Genomic DNA, 25,322 nt, shown 5'->3' with positions numbered 1-25,322 from the left:
AAAATTCCTCAAATATTCCTTCTGAGGGTAACAAAATCAATCGTGACTATTTAACTTTAGTGTAGAATAAAGCCAGATGCTCACAGCTCATATGTACACGTTATTTATAAAAAGATAAAGTGAGTAGCCAATTTACCCTCAAGTAATTTATTCCCATCGTAAACCAGATATTTCTAGGATTTACTCAGATATCCTGTTCATTTGTTTACGTATTCAGAATATCTATACTTGGATTATAGTACTCACAATCTCCTCAATCATGTAATGTTCTACTATGCCCCTCATTATTAATTGCATTTTGTCATTAAGAATAAAAGTTGGAAAAAAAAAAAAAAAGAATAAAAGTTGGGGGACTTCCCTGGTGGCGCAGTGGTTAGGAATCCGCCTGCCAATTCAGGGGACACGGGTTCGAGCCCTGGTCTGGGAAGATCCCACATGCCGCGGAGCAACTAAGCCTGTGTGCCACAACTACTGAGCCTGCACTCTGGAGCCCGAGAGCCACAACTACTGAGTCCGTGTGCCTAGAACCTGTGCTCCGCAACAAGAGAAGCCACTGCAATGAGAAGCCCGCGCACCACAATGAAGAGTAGCCCCTGCTCACGGCAACTAGAGAAAGCCCGTGCTAGTTTGAACGGCTAGATGATATATGCGCAGCTACTCTGGAAAGAAATTGGTAACAATGGTAACGGCATGGTAATACTCCTCTTTTATAAGTAGACAACAACTTGTACAATTATTAATATTTACTGTCCCAAGCCTTTCTCTTTGGAAGAAAAGAATCATTCTATAACTGACAGTATGGTGATACCTGGCATCTATGAAGGTCCTGGGGAGTTGTCAGAGATAACAGGGGATAGCCTGTAGACATGTCTGGACTCATGCCAGCTGCTAAGCAATCTGGTACCAAGACACTTGACAACTATGAGGACTCAAAGTCTCTACACTGCCAATGTCTTTGCTTCAAGAGAGAAATGTGGGAAACAGGAGGTACTGTCAGGGAATGTGCCCCACAGAAAGCGTGAACTCAGATATCTTTGCTACCTAATCTTTAAAAAAACAAGTGTTTAAGTGTCCAGAGTGAAAGAAACCAAAGTTTAGAATATTACTTGGGTGTTTCTCTTTAAGGAAAAGCATCTACATCAACTATCACGCTAGCAACTAGGGATTACAATGAAGTACTTGCCAAGAACTTGGAAACGGAAATAAGCCCGTGCACTGAGAGTTAAAGTAAACATATCAAGAATAAGAACAACAATATATATAACGTTATCTTAAAGAGGCAGAATGAAGCAGAGAAAAGGGAGAGAGAACCACGGGCAGTGTTTCTGCAGGGTCTTTCTGAGATGACATCAGTCCCCTTAGTATGAGGATCGGTGGCATGGAGCTGGGTGATCAGGCATCCATATCTCTGCTCCTGAGGACAGCAAGTAGACTTCAGATTTTGATCTAGCTTCCAGGCAGAGCCTATCCTTATCAATGAAAGAATATCAAGTCCTCTGGTTAAGGAAATAATAAATTGGTTTAACTGGCTTTCTGTGACCATGCCCTTACCTGGTCATAGATGACTGGACAAGAGTGGACAGATAGCCTATTATTTTTCCATCTCTCTTAGGTATCTGAGGTAAGTCTCTTGGTTAGTAGGAGTATCTTAGAGTCTGATTACATTTTGGGTTACTAATGATTTGGTTTCTGATCTCGTAAAGCTGAAGACTTTAGCACAAGGTCTATGAAGACCTTATGGCTACGCATGCCATAAGAAACTGGAAGGTCTCACATATTAGGATGGCTACTGTCAAAAAGAACAGAAAGTAAAAGATGTTGGTAAGGATGTGGAGAAATTGGAACAGTTGTGCAGTACTTGTGGGAATGTCAAATGGTGGCAGCCACTGTGGAAAACAGTATGTTGGTTTCTCAAAAAATTAAACATAAAATTACTGTATGATCAAGCGATTCCATTTTTGGGTACACACCCAAAAGAACTAAAAGCAGGAACTCAAACACATATTTGTACTCTCACATTCATAGCAGCACTACTCACAACAGCCAAAAGGTGGAAACAACCCAAATGCCCATCGATGAATGAGTGGACTAACAAAATGTGGTATATACATACACCGGAATACTATTCAGCCTTAAAAAGTAAGGAAGTTCTGATACATGCTGTAACATGGATGAACCACAAAACTACTATGCTAAGTGAAATGAACTAGACACAGAAAGCATGATTCCACTTATATGAGGTACCTAGAACAGTCAAATTCACAGTGACAGGAAATAGAACAGTGGTTACCAGGGGCTTGAGGAGCTATTGTTTAATGGGTACAGAGTTTCAGTTTACAATGACAATAAGTTCTGGAGAGGGACAGTGGTAACGGTTGTACTACTGCAAATGTACTTAATGCCACTGACTATACACATAAAAATGGTTAAAATGGTAAATTTTATAATATATATATTTTACCCCATTTTTTAAAAAAGCCATAGAAAAATGTTAGTGGTAGAATCTAGGTTGTGGGTATATGGATGCATTCACTATAAAGTCTTTTGACTTTGCTGTATGTTTAAAATTTTTAATAATAAAATCTTAGGGGAAAACCCTAGGAAGTCAGCTAGTCTTTTCTCGGCAATGCCTTTCTACCTTACTAGACACCTTTTGAAAGCAATCAACCAGTTAAGTTTTATTAAAAGTATCTATCATTTGGCTAAAACATCACTTTAGGGTACCCAGGGGTCTCTTTCAGGCAAAGTCTGAAAATTAAAAGCCAAAGTAACCCTTAAGTGAGAAGTCATAGGAAATCAACTTTTTGTTGAGTATCCTGAACAAATATAGACTATTCAAGGTTATGCTAAATTATATTTCGGGTGATGTGTACCCATACACTACTGCCAACTTGTTTGTGCCTAGTCACACCTGGCATTTTTTCTGATGACAAGGCAAAGGCCGAGAACTTGAATCTAGTTAGAAAGAGACATGAACTGTGTCAGGAAACCTTAGTTCTAGTTCCATTTCTGCTGTTAGTTGCCTATATATATGGTCTTAGACTTTATCTGCCTGTGCCTGAGTTTCCATATATATAAAAGGAAGAAGCTAAGCAATATGACTTCTCAAGTTTCTTCTATATTCTAAATTTTAAATTGATTAGTAAAAAGTACCTCAGCAATCACCACCTTTCTAAATCTTCAAAACTGTAACCAATGTAATTCAGTAACAGTTTGGCTATAAGGAGATATATATATATATATGTATATATATGCACACATATATATGTTAGATAAACACACACACACACACACACACACACCAACACACTGACACATTCTCTTACCCACACTCAAAGAGATTAAAATATGGCAAATCCTTCATTTAACAAATATTAATTGAGCACCAATTATGTGCCACTCTGTTAACACTAACTTGCAATTCAACAGTTTCACATGTCAGATAGATTCCCTTCTCTCATGAAGTTCATAAGTAGTATTAGAAAAACAAACAAGCAAATAAGTGCTATTATGCAAAGAATTAAAATAAGGGAATTTGAGAGCCTGCATGCCGCAACTAAGGAGACAGTGAGCCACAACTAAGGAGCCAGACTGCCACAACTAAGGAGCCCAGCTGCTGCAACTAAGACCCAGCGCAACCAAATAAAGAAATAAATATTTTTTTTAAAAATAGGGGAATTTGAAAGAGAGTGACTGGGTTGCTACTGTAGACCAGGTGGTCAGGGATGGCTAGTGGGAGGAAGTGACATTTGAACCAAGATGCAAATGACAAGAAGGAGCCTTAGCTGTGGAGATTCTATGGGGGTAGGACTCAGGGAAAAGCTATCAGGTGAAGGGAACGGGTAAAGAAGGCCCCAGGGCAGGAAACAAGTTTGGCATGCTGGAGGAAATAAAGAAGATAGAGTGATAGGAAATAATATTGCAGTCAGACAGGCGTCAGATCAAGTAGGGCCCTGCCAGTCAGGATAGGTGATTTGCACTTTATTCTAGGATCACCATATTAGCAGTGAGGAGGATGAATCATAGTAGGGTGAACACTGAAACATGCGGACCATGATGTAATCCAGGAGACAAATTTTAGGGGCTTAGACTAGAGAGGTCACAGCTCACTGATCTAACATTCGAGAGAAGAGGTGAGCAGCAGTTGTACCAAGAATTATACCCCTGGATAATAAGCTATCTACTCCTGGGACTTCCCTGGTGGTTCAGTGGCTAAGACTCTGTGCTCCCAGTGCAGGGGGGCCGGGTTCAATCCTTGGTCAGGGAACTAGATCCCATATGCCAGAACTAAGACTCTGCATGCCACAACTAAAAATCCCACGTGCCACAACTAAAGATCCCACATGACACAACGAAGATCACTGGTGCCTCAACTAAGACCTGACACAGTCAAATAAATTAAAAAAAAACAATAACAGGGACTTCCCTGGTGGCGCAGTGGTTAAGAATTCTCCTGCCAACGCAGGGGACATGGGTTTGAGCCCCGGTCCAGGAAGATCCCACATGCTGCGGAGCAACTAAGCCCGTGCGCCACAACTAATGAGCCTGCGCTCTAGACACTGCGAGCCACAACTACTGAAGTCCCCACGCCTAGAGCCCGTGCTCCACAACAAGAGAAGCCACCGCAATGAGAAGCCCATGCACCACAACGAAGAGGAGCTCCCGCTCGCCGCAACTAGAGAAAGCCCACGCGCAGCAACAAAGACCCAATGCAGCCAAAAACAAATTAATTAAAATAAATAAATTTTAAAAAGAACAAAAAAAACAACCCCCAGAAAACAGTATTAAAAAAAATAAGCTGTCTATTCCATAGCTATAATAACAGCCCTTAGACATTTACCTTGTACCAGGCCTGGTTTAAAAAAAAATACGTGGCTTCCCTGGTGGCGCAGTGGTTGAGAATCTGCCTGCCAATGCAGGGGACACGGGTTCGAGCCCTGGTTTGGGAAGATCCCACATACAGCGGAGCAACTAGGCCCGTGAGCCACAACTACTGAGCCTGCGCGTCTGGAGCCTGTGCTCTGCAACGAGAGGCCCGCGCACCGCGATGAAGAGTGGCCCCCGCTCGCTGCAACTAGTGAAAGCCCTCGTACAGAAACGAAGACCCAACACACCCAAAAGTAAATAAATAAATAAATAAATTTATTAAAAAAAAAAAAACAAACAACCCCCCCCCACATTTTTTGGAAATAATTTGATTTACAAAAATGTTCTAAAAGTAGTACACCATATGCTAACACATATATATGGAATCTTAGAAAAAAACAAAAAGGTCATAAAGAACCTAGGGGTAAGATGGGAATAAAGACACAGACCTACTGAGAGAATGGACTTGAGGATATGGGGAGGGGGAAGGGTAAGCTGTGACAAAGTGAGACAGTGGCATGGACATATATACACTACCAAATGTAAAACAGATAGCTAGTGGGAAGCAGCCGCATAGCACAGGGAGATCAGCTCGGTGCTCTGTGACCACCTAGACGGGTGGGATAGGGAGGGTGGGAGGGAGGGAGACGCAAGAGGGAAGAGATATGGGAACATGTGTATGTATAACTGATTCACTTTGTTATAAAGCAGAAACTAACACACCACTGTAAAGCAATTATACTCCAATAAAGATGTTAAAAATAATAATAATAATAAATTAAAATAAAAGTAGTACAGAGTTCCTGTATACCCAGCTTCCCTTAATGTTAACATCTTACATAACCAAACTAAGACATTCACATTGGTACAACACTATTAATTGAACTACAGACTGATTTCACCAGTTTTTCCACTTATGTTCTTTTCCTGTTCTAGGATCTAATCCAGCAACCCTGTTGCACTTGGTTGTCACCTCCTTAATCTCCTCCAGTCCATGATATTTCCTCAGCCTTTTCATGTCTTTATGACTTTTGATACTTTTGAAAAGTACTAGCCAACTATTTTGTAGAACAACCCCCAATTTGGATTTTTCTCATGTTTTCTCATAGTTATATTGAGCTTATGCATTTATGGTAGGAATACTGCAGAAGTGATGTTCTCTTCTTGGTGTATCATATTGGGGGTACATTACTAGTTTTGTCTTATTACTGGTGATGTTAACCTTGATCACTTGCTTAAAGAGATGTCTGCTGGGTTTCTCCACTGTAAACTTACTATTTTTTCCTCTGTAATTAATAAATTCTTGGGGGAGGATACTTTGAGACTATGCAGATATGCTGGTTTCACCTTAGACCCTTCAACCACTAATTTTTCTACTTCATTCTTCTACGTTTATTAATTGGAATGCTTCTGTAAAAAAGAGCTGTCCCATTGCTTTCATCTATTTATTTAACTAGAACAGGCTCTTGGATATTTATTTTATGGGTTATGCTCTATTACTACTGTTATCTATTTTGTTGCTCAAATTGTTTCAGCTTTGGCCATTTGGAGCTCTTTCAGGCTGGCTCCTATGTTTTTATTTATTTATTTATTTATTTCTATTTTTTGGCCATGCCATGTGGCATGTGGGATCTTAGTTTCCCAACCAGGCATCGAACCTACTCCCCCTGCAATGGAAGCTCAGTGTCTTAACCACTAGACCGCCAGGGATGTCCCTCCTATGTCTTTATTGCCTGATCCTATACTTTCTGAGCACTTCCTTACTTTCTGGCCTTACCAAAGATGCACTAAGTTCATCCTATATTTTCCCTTCCTTAGTCCTGGAATCAATCACTTCTCTAGAGAGCCATGGTTCCTTTCATTGGAGAATGGTACTGGGAAACCAGTATGTGGGCACTAGTTGTGCTCTTTGTTACTGGGGCATTACTACTTCGAGGCCCTCTCAGTGGAATGAGCTTGGAATTATACCAGTTGATTGCCAACAGTAGGAAACTGGGAGAGATGCTGATGCGAAACGAGTGATGGAACTGTTCTGTATCATGATCGTGTGTTTATGAAAACACATAGAACTACACACCAAGAGAGGATGAATTCTACTGTATATAAATTTAACCAAAACCCAAAACAAAAACCACTAGGATGTGGAGGGAACCCCAAACGGAATACAAGCTAACAAATAACCCTAACACTATTACAAATGAATAATACAACCACACTGAAGGGACTGGAGAAAAAAGAACTAAACTAAGTTTTGGAAAACAGTATTTTGACTGGATACTGAAAGGCTAATGACAAAGAAAACTGGAGCTGTGCACAGCACTGAGCTTAGCTAGTAACCTTGCTCCTTACAGGGGCTGGGGTAGCAATTCCGAAAATACAGGTTGCACAAATAAGTGAATATGTTGCAGATAACGAGAGCCAGGTGTCTCATAGTTGGAGAAAAAAATTACGAATAAGGGAGAAGGCTAGAATGGTCCCTGTGGTACTGAACTGGAATCAGAGATATCATTATGAATTTATGGTCTTAAAAAAATTAACTGTGTGTATGTGTGTGTAAAAATACATATACACACATATAAATAAATATAGAAACAGAAATAAATATAGATGTATGTGTATGCGTGAGTTCATAAACACAGATTTATTTCCAGGCCTATTTTGAGTGCTTTACATTTATTAACTCACTGAATATTTACACCAAAATTTTAAGAGAAACACTGTTATTTTACAGGTGAGATAACTGGGAATATAAGGAACTACCCTTGGCTACACAGCCTAGTGAGTGGCAGAGCTAAAACAGCAACCTTTACAGGCTGGTTCCATAGCCTGAGGTCTTAACCAGCACGCTAGACTGCCTCTTATAAAGTGAAGGGAGTTTATTGAAGCCGGACATCCCTCCCCACAAAAAACCAACAACATGAAGCAGATAAAAGTAAATAAGCAGGAAACTGGAAGGAGCGGGGCGGCCTTATGTGACGTCACCATCTCCTAATTAGGTTTCAGAAGTTTGGCCCTGAGGTCACCACTGCAAAGCTTTTGACAATCATCCCCTTAAAGTGATGGCTACTGTGAAATCACTGCAGAACAGATGTGGTTTTATGCTTCCATTAAGAGAGCTGGAGTGCATTTTCCCCTCAAAGTTCCAACTATTCATCTCATGCTGGCCATCAAGAGGAATCATAAGCCACATGAGGACAACTACATTTCATCTATCAAGGAATAAGGGCATTTAAGATACAAACATAGGAATTGACTCAGATAACAAAATCCAACATTTACTGAACTCTCAGGATGACCCGAGTACTTCTTGAAACTTTTTAGTATAATGGACTAACTTAGTTTAATTCTTATGAGCTAGATAACTGTTTTCATCTCTATTTGAGAGAAGGAAAAACTGAGGCAAAGAGAAGTTACAAAAAGTGCCTAGGATCACACAGCTAGTGTGAAGCCAGGATGTGTCACCACTGTACTATGATGCCACTCATAAAAGTTAGGCTTTTCACGTGTAAGCCTCTGACAAATCAAATAAACATCAATAGTTAATATTAAAGCACACCACAAAAGAAAAATTTCAAGCGTTATAACATTCACTTTAGACCCACATATTTTAAAAGCTGACTAAAATGTACCCAAAATGTTTAAAAGAAAAAAGCCTCTGCCTTCCTCATTCAATAAATCTATTTTAGGTATGTTGATGCCTTCTAATGATTTCTAAAGCCAGTAACTGCGTGTGATAATTCTCACATTTGCATTTGCTTCAAAGAAAATCTACCTGTCAGTGATTTTTCTGCTAAGTAACCTGTCATTATTTGCAGATTTTTTGGTTTATATTTGGGGGCAGAAGGAATTTAAGGAGATTAAAAAAAGAAAAGAACAAAAGAAATTGTAAAATAATTTAGGGCTATTTTAAAATTCTTCTCAGTTGCATTTTGCCTTTGGATTTAATGTCAGGAAAACACATAATAGTATAAAAGTAAAATAAATAAGATTATAAAAAATGTTTTCTTCAGAATACATAAGCAAAAAAATACCATAGCCACAGTTATTTGAGCAATTTAAATGAAAGCCATAAATATTTCAAAGTTATCACCATATGCTAGCACATATATCAAATACCTCATGTCTTGGATAAGAGAGACCCTGAGTGTTGGCAACATAACTCCTGAGTCAGATTTTCTTCTTTCTGGTCCAAGGGCAACTATGTAGAAAAATATCAGCAAAGTATTAGAAAAATAACAGTAAAGACTTAAAAAAACTACATGGTTCACATTCCATAAATAAATACTTTGAAATTATTTTGATGTGAACAAATTTTAAAGACAACAGAAAAGTTCAAATTTGTTTACCTGAATGTTCCTACTTTATTAATACAGTAAACTAGTTATTTTCTTTCTAGTTAATATGGGGCTGTATTTGAAAATTTTAAATGAAGCATAAAAGCCCACTTAGCAAATAGACAATGTGTGCACATTTTGGCCAGAAGGGCCAGTCACTTTCTAAAGTTATCATTCTAATAGCTCCAAATAATTACAGGAAAGTATTGTCTGTAAATTAACCTACTAAGTACGTGAACTATCTCTGGGCTTGTGAACTACAATCATACAAGTCCCCTTTTTTTTTTTTCTTTTGCTGTACGTGGGCCTCTCACTGTTGTGGCCTCTCCCGTTGCGGAGCACAGGCTCTGGATGTGCAGGCTCAGCTGCCATGGCTCACAGGCCCAGCCACTCCGCGGCATGTGGGATCCCCCCGGACCGGGGCACGAACCCGTGTCCCCTCCATCGGCAGGCAGACTCCCAACCACTGCGCCACCAGGGAAGCCCCACAAGTCCCCTTTTGAAAGAGTGTTTAAAAAGAAAAACCTAAGAGTTTGGATTCTTTAGTCTGATATAAATTTCTATTTCAAAGTTCAGAATCCAAACTACAGTATGTTTATCATGCAAAGTGAGTAATCTTAATGGAGAGTTAGAAGTATAATGTCTATGAGCCATTCTCCTATGAAGTCTGAAGAGCTAACGTTTATAAAAGGAAAGATTATTCTCTTATATAGCAATGGCTAAACAATCAATTATTGGTTAATATGTTGTAGTTGGAGTGCTCAATCTCACTTTAAGTGAGATGCTGTGGCGTTTTGTCCCCTTTCTTTATTTCCATTTTCCCACCTGTAAATGAAAAGTAAATTGCAACATCACACTTGGCAAACACATTGATAAAATCAGAATTTAGGATGTGGGTTTTCGTTGTAGATTAAACTTACATTTTCTCAGTTTTTAGATCCATTCTATTTTGGGGGGCTAGAATACAATATCAGAACACATAAATATACATGAAGCTGGCACTGAAGGAAGATAGGGAACATTTTGGTGGATTAGGATCTGCAAGTTTTTGGCACTTGGTGAAAGAAGCTGGGCTGATACTTGGCAGGTATAAATGAGCACTGATGGGGTTGCCAAGACAAAGAGAATGTGGCCAGACCAACCCAAAGGCAGTCCTTTTGAGGGCCTTCCCTACCAAGCAGGTAACAAATAGGGCATTTGTCTTGGCAGTTTAGGGAGGGAGTTTTCAATGGGTCACTGAAAACACTGGCTCATCTTGATACCCAAGAGGTAACAGACACCGAAGACACTGTTCCAGAGACTTGCAGGGAATGTGCTGGTTGTCTTCCTGTCTGAGACTATCATCACTTAAGTGTGGTAATTAATGAAAGCACATCCCTCTTTTGGGGGAGAAAGTGAAATACCTCAGAGAATGCCTCTACACCCCAGATGATTAGACAGCATGAAAGATGGCCACACAACTAGTAAGAAATGGGTTGAGGGACTTCCCTGGTGGGGCAGTGGTTAAGAATCCACCTGCCAATGCAGGGGACATGGGTATGATCCCTGGTCCGGGAAGATCTCACATGCTGCAGAGCAAACAAGCCCGTGTGCCACAACTACTGAGCCTGCGCTCTAGGGCCCGTGAGCCACAATTACTGAGCCCATGCGCCCACAACGACTGAAGCCCGCACACCTAGAGCCTGTGCTCCGCAACAAGAGAAGCCACAGCAATGAGAAGCACACACACAGCAATGAAGAGTAGAGAAAGCCCGTGCATAGCAACGATGACCCAACAGACCAAAAACAGATAAATAAATGAATTAATTTTAAAAAAATGAAATGGGTTGAGAAGAGAAAAAGAAAAGATCATGAGGTAGGAGAAAGGAGCTGAGACCATAATCTGGCAACTTGGCCAGAGGAAGACATGACAATACAAGGAATCATGCCTCAGGGAGCAGAGAACAGGTGAGAGACTTAATAAAAGAGGAGTCTGACATTTACAGAAGCAGTAGCAACCACAATAAGAGCATTCACAGGCCTAACCATGTTCTGGGAATCCTGTTTTGGAATCCTGTATTCTAGCCACCCTTCACTGATCAATATTCCTTAAACATGTGATATACTTTTTCATGTCTCCATGCAATTCGTTAAAGTCTCTGGTTCATCCTTTAGTGATTCTGTATCTTTCTCCTTGTTTATAGCTTATTTATCACTTCAGATTGAGAGCAGTATAGCTTAATGGTTAAGAACATGGCTTTCTCAAGCTCTACAGAGAATTTAATAGCTCGCTGACCTTGGGTTGGTCGTTTAACCCCTCTATGGTCTGTTTCCTCATTGGCAAACTGGGGACAGTCACAATACCTACCATATTCAAATAGATGTAAAGCACTTATAATAGTGCCTGGCATAAAGTAAGTTCTCAAAAAAAAAAAAAAAAAGAAATTTTGCTTTAATTTTGCCTCTGTGTGAAATCTTTCCTGAATATTCTCTTTCCCCTAGGAACACTGTTGGATAAGTCATTCCCTCTCTCTCATGGGACTTGTAAAACTGAACCTCTATCACAAACTTACCACAAGTTAACATGTCCGTTACTCCTATTAAATTATACGCCTCTTGAGGCTTGGTCATATCCTATTCTGAGACTATCCAGAGGGCCCCTCAAAATGCTCAGCAAATACTCACTGAGGAAGATGAGATTATTTAGGGCCAGATGGCAGAACCTTAAATGACAAGTTAGACATTTACAGAAATCCTAGGGAGGGGAAAGAAATTTTGAAAAGAAATGATATGCTTCTCAGTGCTTTTTGGTTAGTTAACTAGAGTGATAGTGTGATGGTATAATGGCTATAAGGGAGATGAGCTAGAAGTTGTTCCAAAGGCCAGCCTGTGGATGAACTAAGACAGTGTCAGCCAATGAGAACAAAGAGGAGAAATATGCAGTGGACTTAAATGACTGGATTTAGGGTAAGCAAGACTCAAGAGTCACAAACAATATTAAGTATGAATATAAACTGTATTAATATATACTATCCCATAGTTAAAACTTTCCTTAAAATTTTTTAACCTTAATTTTGCAAATGAAGAAACGGAGGCTCAAAGAGGTTAAGAAACCTGCCCAATCATATCCATTAATTAAAAGGGGCAGAGTGTTCTGATGTCATGTCCAGTGGGCTGTTACATTAAGGATGACTTTCTGGCTTATAGTTTGACTGAGAAGAGGGTGCTGATGTCATTAAGCGAAATGGAGAGAAGGGAGAAAGCCTGACTGGGACAGGAGGGAGAGGTGCTAAGATAATGAGTTTGCTTCAGGATGTGTTGAGTTTGAGGTCCTAGTGGGCTATGGACGTCTAGAAACTAGGGATGGAGATAGAGATTTATGAAAAATCTGCTGATGGGATAGTTGGATGATAACATCGGATTAACTGTCAACCAAAAAATGCTGAAGTCCTAATGCCCAGTACCTCTACCATAAATGCCTGTTGTTTAAGCCACCCAGTTTATGGTCCTGTATAATGGTAGCCCCAGGAAATTAATACAGTACTTTATTAGTAACTTTGGAGGAAAGTTTAGAAGCCTGTGAACAAAAATGCAGATTAGGAATAAAGGAGTAAGGCCATACTTTTCATCTAGAAATCTAAAATCTAAGAAGTTTCCATGAAGTCTACTCTAGCCAGAAGAGAAATTTATGAACTATTTAAAAATGTGTATTTCTATTAGTGTATATATATATATATATATATATATATATATATATATATATATATATATATTTTTTTTTTTTTTGGCCACACTGCATGGCTTGCAGGATCTCAGTTCCCCAACCAGGGATTGAACCTGGGCCACAGCAGGGAAAGCCCTGAATCCTAACCACTAGGCCACCAGGGAACTCTCTCTATTAGTATTTCTTAATTCACTATACTCAAATGCAATAGGTTACTTTCTCCTTCAATATAAACACTCATGGATTTAATACTTAGCCACAGGAATTCCTTTGTATTCTGCCTGAATCCATGTTACTGCATAGACAGCAAGTTTGTAGAGTGCAGATTGCATATATTATTTTTATAGAGCCATTTATAGTCTACAGGCAGGTAAGTAACTAAAGGAAACTTTTGATGAAGATAAGACGTTTAAAGAGTGACTCCAAATTCTTGGCTAGATCCAGAATAACTGTTTAAGATGGTATTTCCACTCCCTTCTGCATCTTACCCCACCCTCTATGTCTAAGCTGGTTAACATTCTTAAAGGTAGAAACTTTGGGGTGATATGTCAAGAACAGTCCTCTCTCTAGAATCAATTGCATTCTGAGATCTTTTCTCTAAAATAGGACTTTTAACTACTAGGTACAGTGACTTGGTCAAAATTTGACTAGGTCAAAATTAAGACAGTTTTAAAAGACGTGGAGGAAACTTAAATGCATATTACTAAGTGAAAGAAGCCAATCTGAAAATGCCTCATCCTATATGACTTCAACTATATGACATTCTGGATAAGGCAAGACTATGGAGACAGTTAAAAAGGTCAGTGGATGACAGGGGTTAGAGGAGAGGGAGGGATAAATAGGAGGAACACACCAGTATTAGGACAGTGAAGGTACTCTATATGATACCACAGTGGTAGGTCCATGTCATTAACATGTATGTGTCTAAACCCACAGTCGGCATAGCACACCAAGAGTGAATCCTAATGTAAATAGACTATGGGCTTAGGGTGACTATATGTCAATGTATGTTCATCAACTGTAAGCAACGTACTACTCTGGTGGAGGATGAGGGAGGCTCTGCATGTGTAGGGGCAGAGGCTACAGGGGAAATCTCTGAACCATGTCTTGAATATTGCCATGAATCTAAAACTGCTATAAAAATAAAATATATTAAAAAAATTTCAAGACAGTCTACCCTGCTATGGTCCTCTTACTAAGACAGATCTTTTCCATTCTTCTGCAACGCTTAAAATGTCTGATTCCTGTTTAGTGCTGCTTCTGAAAGAACAGTAATGATCTATCACCTAATCTCATCCTGGCTTGATGCTAATAAGAGCTGTCTTCAAACCCACTGTGAATCTCTAAAGACTTGGAGGATCTTTCCTTAATATGAAGATGCAGACTGTTTACTGCCATTAATTAGGAAGCTAAGTAGTTGGCAAACAAAAAGTATTTTTTGGGGAAAAAAACAAACACCCAGATTTAAAATCATTAAAGTCAGTAACTGCTAATTTCTAAATAATTAGAACACACTGTTTCTCAACAATAAACGATTTTACTTTTAAACTGATTTTTTCAAATACATTTCACACTGTCATCTTTTTAAGTCCTAACTTCGTGGGCTGACTTATCAGAAGTGTTAGAGCAATATTTATCAAATCCACCCCTTCAAACAGACAATAAATTTGATTTCAAAAGCTACACAGCTTACATTAATCTTACTTAGGATCAGTACAATGTTTAGCTTATGTTCGTTCTTAGATCTCCAGCCCTTCATTGACACCTGGCAGTGCAGCACAGGGACTGCATGAGGCTTTGACACATTCCATATTTCTGAGCCTTGACTTCAGAGTTTTACTGGTGTCATTATTGACTGACTGAAAGGCCCTGCAAACAGCTGAGTCTCTGGTCTCTAGCTCAACCACCCACAATTTGACCATTCAAAGCCATGAACTTGCTGATGTTGCCTGGTAGCTGCTCACTTTAACAGCTGGACATTCTCACATGCCTGCTCAGCACAAGAGTCAAATGCTTCCACCTCCCTGCTTAACTGAGCTTGGCTTTGTAACATTTCATCCTACAAATGGTTATTTCTTCCTAGGAATTTATTTATCCTAATTAGGGTAAACTACCTCGGTTATGGCCTTACGTCTGAACAGCTAAATCTTCTATGAACGTGGGTAAACGTTAGAGATAGTTTCAGGGAATATGCCAATGCATTTTTACTTTTTCAATAGAAAAATGGACAACAGAGATAGATGGACACTAGAGAATGCTTTTAAGCTCGATCTAAATCTTTATAAATATAGTTACATCCCGGGACATCAGAACCTTGACATTCTGTTTAGAGGGGCTCCAGGGCAATGTAGTATCAAATTCATATTCCTAGCTGTTTTATTGGATACATTGAAAAACTAGGTTTCCAACAATAAACACCACATTTAGGGTAGTATTGCCCTCTAGGGGCAGTGAGGGGAATGGAAATAGGGTGGTTCAAATCATATTTGCAATGATTTCTTTTTTTTTTTTTTGTGTGTGTGTGTGGTACGCGGGCCTCTCACTGTTGTGGCCTCTCCCGCTGCGGAGCACAGGCTCCGGACGCGCGGGCTCAGCGGCCATGGCTCACGGGCCCAGCCGCTCCACGGCACGTGGGATCTTCGCAGACCGAGGCACGAACCCGTGTCTCCTGCATCGGCAGGCGGACTCTCAACCACTGCGCCACCAAGGAAGCCCAATGCTTTATTTCTTACGCTGGTGGTTGGCTTATGAGTTTTTAAAAAAATAAAACTTTTTTTTTTTTTTTACATTTTTCAATGTCTAAAGTAATAATTTTAGAAAATGTTCCCAAATAGCTGACTCACTATAAAACATTTTACCTCTACTGGTTTTCCACTGTTACTTCTACTTTTTGTGAAATAGATGGTTATTTTACCGTTATTAGCTAATGACTCATGATACTGTAACATGAGATGTCTTGTTATAAATGGAAGAAATCTGATTTCTGAATACTTTTGAAACATATATACATGTTTTCTTCCCTGAAAGATTATTAACGATGTGAATAAACTTTTATTTAAGAAAAAAAACAGTATACACCACACCCTAATACTGGTGAGAGTAAGGAATACTACTTGTATGATCTATGATTACAACTCATTAGAAGTTTTCAAATGTTTTCTGATTTGATCAACACTACAGCCTTGGCATGGCTAATATTATTTTCCCTATCTTGTAGATGAGGAAGCTGAAGATCAGAAAGGTCAAGGGACTTTTCCCAGGTCTCACAGCTAGTACGTAATATTGCTCCTTCTACTTTACCCCACTTTGGGCAAGATGGGATGAGCGTCAGCTTGAGAGAGGTGGAGACAAAGCCATAGGTACTGATTTTTCACATGGTTCACTGCTGCCAGTGCTGTAGAAACAATCAAGCCAATGAGTTCTCACCTGGTGAATCTGCAAGGTGCTCTTGTTTCTCTTCTCTGTCCTGAAACTGAATTAAATGTGACCACAAAGCTGACTTCCCCTGAAAGTACAAGGCATATACAATTTTTCATTTTATAAGAAATGATTCATCAAAAAATAACTTATCAAAACTATTCACATTGAAATGCCTATTTTTTGAAGCTGGGAGACCCAAGATCATCCATTCCTAGCTGGGTGACATTCTGAGCATCCCACTCCCTGTGTAGTGAGGGTCATCCTTTGCCTCACTGACAAGACTGGCAACAGCCTGGGGAAGGGCAGCTCAGCAAAGGGCGGAAGTGCAGGCAAGGAAATTCCCGACTTCAGCTCAGCTGTTACTTAGTTGTATGTAACTAGGGCTGTCTACACTGGCCACACAAGCAAGCATGGAATTAAAGGCTCCAGCAGCACAGAATGTACTTCTGTATGCAAAATATGTTTGGATGTATGCAGTAGCAATGAGGGAAGAAAACTGGGGCAAGAGGAGAAAGAGAAAAGGGGACAAAGAGAGGAAGATGAACAGACAAAAAAAAAAAAACAGAAAGGGAAATGAGGGACAAAAGCAAAGAAATCATCTGTGTTTCTGCCTTGAATAACCGGATAACTTAAAATGGCAAAGAACTGTTAATTCTGGCTAATAGACTTTTTTCTTGGACAGTGATGAAAGCAGATACTTAATGGAACCTACAGGGGATACAGCCTCCGCAGTGAATGTGTTGTTTTATCTTTTCCTGTTTACCGGAAAAGAGCCCCAAACTGCCTGCTAATCATGGGTTATATTTTCTTTTTCTGGAATTAAAATGCCTGTGGCGTATTTCTAGTCATCCTGTGACAAAGGGACATAACCTTTAATTTTTATAGTATCTTTTTCTGTTACTTTTCTTAACAGAGCTCCTAACTCGCCCTGTCACCAGGGCCTCTTGAGACTGTTACCTGCTTGACCTGCAAGCCATGGCTCCATATCCTTTCCAGCAGGTCACAGAGGCTGGCGATCAGGGTGTTCTCCTCCAAGCCGGTTATGTTTGCTTCCCCGTGGCCCAGTTCCACTGCTTCGTGTCCCATCTTTTCCACCAACATGCGTTTTGTCTGAAAATATCACATGTGGTCACAAGTGTTAACCCCAGCAGTGAGCCCAAAAGCCATCAAGTCAATTCCTGGATCAGGAGATCTGGGTTCCCCTTCATTATACTTCTAACTGCAGACTTTGAATCACCTTGGGAAAAGTGTCAATCTCTGTGCTCAACTAACAAGTAATATTATGTATACTTTTACTATTTTGTCAGAGAAATAGTCACTAAAGAGAGACTCTGATGCTATTTTAAAGTATCCTCATGTAAATGCTTATGTACAATAATTTTCAGATTACTTACTTGAATAACATTGGGGGATTACACCAGGCCTAGAAAATATTCTATAGAATCTGAAAACCCCATTCTGCCACAACTCACACTTCATCTTAGCATACTAAAGATATTCACACTTAGTTTTGATTGCACTTAGGCAAAAACCACAATACAAACAGGCAGCTCTAAATTTTTTCAGAACTGTCTAATTTGTGAGTGAAGCAGACCTCTTTTTTTCCTTCCTCTTTTTCTCTTTCATGTCTTCTCTGCTATGAGTATGTACCAGAAAATGGAAAGGAAATGGAAGTCAGTTTCAAGAAAGTTAAGTTACAGCAGACTTAGCTGCCCTCATAAAATGTAAAGTGAGAGAGAATCTAGTTCCTCTAGGCAAGGACCTTGTCTGTGTGATTCAGCATTGTAAGCTGATGCTAAAATAGTGCATTTACTGAATACAGAGAAGGTACTCAAGAAATGACTGTCAAATAAATGAATGAAGTTATTGGCTAAAATGATGTTCTGAGTTTTGTCAATTTGTATTGCTACCTCTGATAAACACAGATGTCTGAGAGGAGACTCATGTGTAATATATACAAACCTACAACACAGCTAAGGTCTTCTTCTTTATGGCTATACGCACACACATGAGCACAGATAAGGTTCTACACAGGTGCACATAGAGACACATATAAACACATACAAAAAAATGTGTTGCCTTTCACATAAGATGACAACATCCCTGACACAACTTCTGACTGGCTTAATATCTGTCATGTTGGAGAGGAAGATAGCAATGACTGAAAGGTGAGAAAAACCATGCAGGGCTCCCATGTCACTGATTCTGTGGGTAACAGAACCCATGGAGGTTCATGCCCTCAGTAAAGAGCACATGAGGTTTATGCCGCAGTAAAAGTGTCCTTCTAGGGAAGCTACAGGCTCAAGTGGGGGTTGGCTCAGCTCATCTTAGCTTCATACATGGACTGAACATGAATGTACACTGTCCTGCACAGTGAGTAATACATACCTTCATTCTACATTCTTTTAATAAGCCTTCTACAAATTTCCAGTTGGTTTGTGCAATCACTGCAGGAGAGAGGTCTGACAATTTGGGTTGCCTCAGGTTTTTTCCTAAACTTCGTGCCTCTTGCATGTATTTCTAAAAATTAAAGAGTATTTTTAATGCATAAACATCAGATATTCTTCTGACCTACTTAACCTTACAAACAAGTGCGGGAACAAAAAGATGCAAAGAAAGGCCATAAGTGTATATGTGCAATAGCCGTTCAAGGTTTAGCACACTGAAAGGCAGAGGGTATTCATACCCCCTCTACTGTTAGCCCTGTGAAAAGGAGAGTGACAGAAGCCACACCAAGTAAAAACTCATTCAAAATGAGATGGTGTTTCATCTAGTTCAGTCTTTTTACTGGGAATACCCAGGGGTGTGATTAGTCAGGGTCATGGCTGGGATGGAAAAATTTGCATGTCTGAATAACAAATCCAAGGTTCTCCAGGAACCCAGTGATTCTCAGATCACTGGTTTCCTCCACCCATCTCCCCACAAAACAAGAGCCTTGACATGCTTCTAACCTCTTGGGCAGTGCTGTCCAACCCAACCCTTTGCTCTAATCAAGTCACAACAGTAAAATCAGGAGCTCTGGAAAATGGTTGCAACAAATTTTACAACCTCAGGCATATCTGCTTATTCATAAAATGGGCATAAAACAAGCCCACCTGCCTCACAGAAAGCTATGAGATCACTCTGAAAAGTATCATGTGCTCCAAATGCAGGAGGAGGCCTCTTGTTTCCAAGACGTTTTGCTACATCCCTCCTTTACCTTGTTCCACAGTCAAAAGAAAGCAGAAATATCATTTTAGGAGACATCAATGGCTCAGAGAGGACCACAGAAACTCAGACCACTGCTCTTGAGCTTTGATTAGTGAACTTCCAGGAAAAAAAAAAAATCACTACACGTAATTAGCACAGGACAGCTGTTGCCTTTCTCCTTTCTGTGGTAACTGCAAAAGCTCATCCAGATACCTTATGTTTGTATCAGGACCACAGGGCAGAATCTCCAAAAAGTCTAAGTGTTTTAGGTCCATATTTAGAGAATAATTGCTCTAAATTATATAGTAAAAGCAGCAGTTTATTGGAGACAGAGAGATTGCAAGCCAGCACATCCTCCCACAGATACATATGTGAAGTCTATCTTTTCTATCTTAAGGGGAAATTTGATATTATAAGAAAAAGATGTGTAAAATCCTTTGCATTCTTTAAATAAAAGAGAGTTTGCACATTTAATACATTCCCCCTTGGAAGAAAAATAACCTGCTAAATCTAGTACAATTTGTTAAAAATCTCACCAATTAGGGATTCAACGAATCCATTTACCTTCTACTTCCACCAGCTCTCCTGACGAAAGGCAGCATTAACAAAATAATCTCTTTTCCAGTGTAATTATTTTAAGAACAGATTAAAAAATGAAATGAACTCTGCAAGGATTTAGTTGCTATAACAGTTGTATATACTTCTTTCTGCTTCAAAACTTTTTGAGGGTCAAAGAAAGAGGAAAAATTGACAGTGAGAGTCAATTATCACCACTAGGGAAATTAAGTGTAACGAGGTCTAGCAAAACATCCTGAAGGTTAATGTTCAAATAAATAAAAGCAGGAAATGAAAAGTTTCAGAAAAACAAACCTGAGATATAAGACAGGGATCATATATGAGATTATAATACCTGCACGTCCTATCATTTCAGGTTGTACTAATGTTATCTGGAATATTACAAATTAGAGATAAATGGTTGGTAAAAACAAATGTTAATTGTTAAATGTTAAAAGGGTTCTGTTTCTCCCCCAGCCTCAATTCCTCCATCTTTAGGACTTGTGCAAATGCAGAGAGACCCAGTACAACACTCAATTCTCAAGAAGAGTTAAGTATTAAACTTGGCTTAGGAAGAAATACACTGGCTACAAGAAGTGAAGTACATGGTCAGGCAAGAGGCTAGGAAGAAGCCACAGGCATTTTTCTTTTCTCTGAAATATATGCATAATTAGATTTTTAAAAGTCAATAATTGGATTAAAAATTAAGCACTGTTTAAAGTTTATGTTTTATTTTATAAATGACAGAAAGCTAGAATGGGGCTGTCCTTTGAGTGGCCATATCCACCAATCACCCTGCACATACAGGGCAGATGTAGTATTAGGAACAGTGAATTCCACAGGGCCACGTGCAAACTCTCCTTCTGAGCATCTTTGCTGAAGCCACAAAATAAGCAACATTCCACAGACATGCACAGAATGGATACAGGGGTGGCTCAAGACCCTTCCTCACAGCAAGAAGTGAGGCTGCCCCTGTATACTACAAAAATAGAGCAGTGCCTTTACAGTAAACAAGTGACGATAAGAATGTGATTTTCTTTGGGGTTGCTGGAAGAAAAGGTGTATCTTAAGATAAAAAACTGAGAAGAAAGAGAAATCTTTCACAAGGAGTGGTTTTATAATAAGTTGATTTCCCTACAGAGGGAAGTCACCCCACGTTTCTTTTGAGATTTCTATTATGCTCTTCATCGTTTTTGCCTAAGCCAAAAGCAAATCAGTAGGAGCTACCTATGAAAATATATCCTATTATTCAGTAAACACTGAAATAACTGCTCTTTAGTACAGGCTTTCCCTGAATTTTCTAATAAACACACTGTCCCTCTAACCAGCATGGAGCCTGTGAAGAGCAGACCACTGTAAAGTTAAGTAAATTTATATTAATATGTCATAATGGGAAAGAATACAACCAGGAGTCCTAAGTAACTCTGGCCCTCAGGTGAGTAGCTCTTCAGTGCAACTCAGTGTGTAGGGTTACTGGGAAGAGCACTGGCTTGGAGTAAGGAGGCCTGGCCTGTGGGCCTAGCCCTGACTTTGCGTGTCCATTTGACTTTAGGCAAGCCTCTTGGACTTCAGTTAAATCATGTCAAGTTGGACAAAGTTACCTCAAATGTTCCTCTTAGCACTAAGATTCTATATTGATGATCTGATTTTCTGACCATATAAAATACAGACCAGGAATAAGGAAGGGTAAATTAAAACACTGTGGAGATAAAACTCGGCAAAAGAAAAGCTGTTTGAAAATGAATCACTTCTGCACTTTTGCAAAATGCTTAAATAAGAATATTTGAATAGTTAACGTATTTCCCCTTTGGAAGAAAAACAATTGTGCTAAATCTAGTCCCCCTTTTCCCCCTCAAAAACACCACTGGGGCTTCCCTGGTGGCACAGTGGTTGGGAGTCCGCCTGCCGATGCAGGGGACGCGGGTTCACGCCCCGGTCTGGGAGGATCCCACATGCCGCAGAGCGGCTGGGCTTGTGAGCCATAGGTCGCTGAGCCTGCGTGTCCGGAGCCTGTGCTCCGCAACAGGAGAGGCCACAACAGTGAGAGGTCCGCATACGGCAAAACAAAACAAAACAAAACAAAAACAAAAAACAAAACAAAACAAAAAACCCCGCCACTGATAGGGAATTCAAATAATCAGTTTTGTCTGCCCATGGTATAGAATTACTCTTGTTAGTGCACACCACCATGAAAAGGTACCAATCACAAAAGGAATTGGAGAGCTAACAGTTCACGTCACAAGGTGATGTGAGGCATTCTAGAGGCTAGGTGCCCTCACACACGTGGATGATTCGAGGAACACCAAAGACAAGGTTCAGGAACATCTGCAAAGCACTTTCAGGCAAAGAACACACCAGGCAGCACTCAGAGAAGGATTTTTTAGGAAGCCGTGCAGGAGGAGGTGGACCCTGATCCCACTCCCAGAATGCCATGGACTTCTGGCAGACCACAAGTTCCCCGGAAGGCTAAGAGGATGGAGAAGTGCCAATGACAGAAAAGCAAAAAAAAAAAAAACAAAGGACAGGGAGAAAGAAACAGCAAAACAAGCATGCATATGATAAAGTCACAGCAGAAGGGAAGGGAGAGAAGAAATACAGCAGCACAAAAGAAAAGCAGTAGACAGGCTATGCTTCAGTTCTTAAGAAATGTTTAAAATCATATATATATACATGGACACATCAACAAAGAGCAATATATATATTTGGAATGCTGTTTTCTGCTTTATTTCTACCCATCTGAGTTTAGAAAATAGTTAACGGATCTTCTGACTGCATTTTCTTTTTCTTTTTTTTTTTTGCGGTACGCGGGCCTCTCACTGTTGTGGCCTCTCCCACTGCGGAGCACAGGCTCTGGACGCGCAGGCTCAGAGGCCATGGCTCACGGGCCCTGCCGCTCCGTGGCATGTGGGATCCTCCCGGACCGGGGCACGAACCTGTGTCCCCTGCATCGGCAGGCGGACTCTCAACCAGTGCGCCACCAGGGAAGCCCTGCATTTTCTTTTGATCACAAGAAAAAAAAAACTTACTTATCATTATTCAAATGTGTAATTACCGTTTTATTTTCAAGTAGTACAAATAAAGCATAAGGGTCTCAATTTAAAATAATTTTAAAACACTCCTAAAAATGGTGTCAGCAAGCCAAGGACAAAGCACAGGCAAAGATATCTTTACTTACTAAGTTTAAATTATGCTTGAAACTTAGAAAGTCTATGCTTCTTATAGCTTTTGTTCCCTGTGGGAGAAATACTGACCAAAATTTATCCTAAGCTTAGCCTTTACTTGATGTGGTACACAGGGAGACTTGTTTTACAGCCTTATTTTAGATGCATTAAAATTACAAAAAATGGAAAAAAAGGTGCTTTCAGCTATGTCAGTATAAAAGGATTACTATTTTAAAACATAATTGAACGATTCTTTTAGAAGAACACAAAAGAACCCACACAATGACACCTGCTGGGTTAAGTAAGCCTAGATCACAGCTCTTGCATCAAGGCATCCCGGGATGGTAGCCCACATACCTCCCTCAAGTCGTTGTCCAGCCCAACATGCTCGGAATGTTGGCGAAGGCGGTCTTTCCGGCGCTGTGCAGTGGCACTCCGACTTACCCAGCGACTGAAAGAACAGAAGGGGTAGGTTAACAGAAACAACCAAACAGAAATAAAATGCGATCACTTGTCTTTAAAACAGAAAGAATGTACTGTTGAAAACCAAAGACCAACAATACTTATTTTTCAATCAATTCTTTTAAAAAATATATAGCAGCTTTATTGAGATGTAATTTAGAGACATACAATTCACCCATTTAAAGTATCCAATTCAATGGTTTTTAGTATATTCATAGAGGTATGCAGTCATCACCACAATCAATGCTTTGTTGGAACCGAGGTTAAAAAATGCACAGTAGCTGTAATGATCCTCTTTTCCACCTTACCTGCCCAACAGAACCCCAAACCTGGATAGAGACTACCCTCTCACTTCCTTTTAAAATATCCATGCAAATTAGTTACTGATCTCCCTCATGACTACCATGGATCACTTTACCTGCCCTTTATCAACTTTCCCCCGCTCCCCATTCCCAAACCTCTCACTTTATCCTCAAGTGCCTACACTCAACAGATGACCCAGCCTTGCCTCCCTCTTCCTACCCTCTACTTCAATGATGCACACACGCAAACCCGTCATCTTTCTTCTAATCCCAAAGTATAATGTATATTGGCCACAACTATTGCTTCCACCAGGATCCCTGACCAGTTCTCTCTTGCCTTCTCCAATCTGCTCCATTAGAAACCGCCTATGCCATAGCTCCAATTTTTCTCTCTTAACTGAGGATTGCCCTTCAGCTTACAAGTATGCTGGTCTCTCTCGACATTCGATAGTTAAATTTAAATCTGTTTTTTTTCACTCTTCTCATGTAAACATTCTTAAGAAAAGTTCAGATGTAAGGCCTCTACTTATTTATCTTTGGATATTTTGTTCATCTCAGATCAGCTTCTTCTCCCTGAAAATGCTCCTGAAGCCATTTATAGCCCTCACTGCCAATCCAATGGCTATTTTTCAATTCTTAGCTTACTTAAACTCTCTGCTGATCATCCTTTCTACCTTAAAACTCCAGTTGTCTTCAACTACCTCAGTGCTTCCAATGGGATAAGCTCTCTCACCTTTGAGCTTTTGAAGATGAAGTTTTCTCCCAACTTCTATTCATCTCTCAGACAGCTTTAGATGCTACACAGGAAGTCTTCTATGGTTCTTCCAAATCTAAATTAGCTACCCCTCTTATACTCTCCAATTGTATTATTTATTACAGTGTGTTATAATTACTTATCTCTATTTTCTATACAATCCTCTCTACTATAAATGCTTGAAGGGTTGGTATCATGTCTTTCAGCCATTTTATTTGCAGAGTCAACTACATCACCTGCCCCTTCTATAAATATACCCTAAATAAATGTAATCAGAGACACAGTCTAATATTTAGGTTTATAGACACTCATCACAGCATATATGCAATAACCAATTCTGTGTTTCCATTATTCTAAGACTCATATTTTGGCTTTTAAATGTTCCTGAAACTAGGATGAATCTTCTACTTCGTATACATGTTTAAAGTATAATTTTTCCAAAAAGCTTTTGAATTAATAGCAGATCTTACAACCAACAGTTACTTAGAATCAAGTAAATGTGCTCAAAGCAACCCAAATGTTCAACAGTAGGAGGTGCTATATAATGAAACATCATATAGTCATTTAAAAAAATTA

General features: G+C 39.7%; 1 protein-coding gene across 2 annotated transcripts in view; it reads right to left on the bottom strand.

Moving 5' to 3' along the window:
- Positions 1-25,322, bottom strand: part of DENND5B (DENN domain containing 5B) — a gene marked incomplete at both ends in the record, with an annotated part of 215,274 nt that overhangs the window by 19,908 nt on the left and 170,044 nt on the right. For both annotated transcript variants that reach the window (XM_079716014.1, XM_079716015.1), the window contains 5 exons: positions 8,983-9,064; positions 16,330-16,408; positions 17,281-17,433; positions 18,712-18,843; positions 23,586-23,679. In XM_079716014.1, coding sequence (XP_079572140.1) covers positions 8,983-9,064; positions 16,330-16,408; positions 17,281-17,433; positions 18,712-18,843; positions 23,586-23,679 — 540 coding nt within the window. The remainder of the gene's footprint in view (positions 1-8,982; positions 9,065-16,329; positions 16,409-17,280; positions 17,434-18,711; positions 18,844-23,585; positions 23,680-25,322) is intronic.

This window comes from Hyperoodon ampullatus (assembly GCF_949752795.1).
Source record: "Hyperoodon ampullatus genome assembly, chromosome: 11".
NCBI lineage: Eukaryota > Metazoa > Chordata > Mammalia > Artiodactyla > Ziphiidae > Hyperoodon > Hyperoodon ampullatus.
The sequence above is the reverse complement of the archived record's forward strand: the minus strand, read 5'-3'. Positions and strand labels throughout refer to the sequence as shown.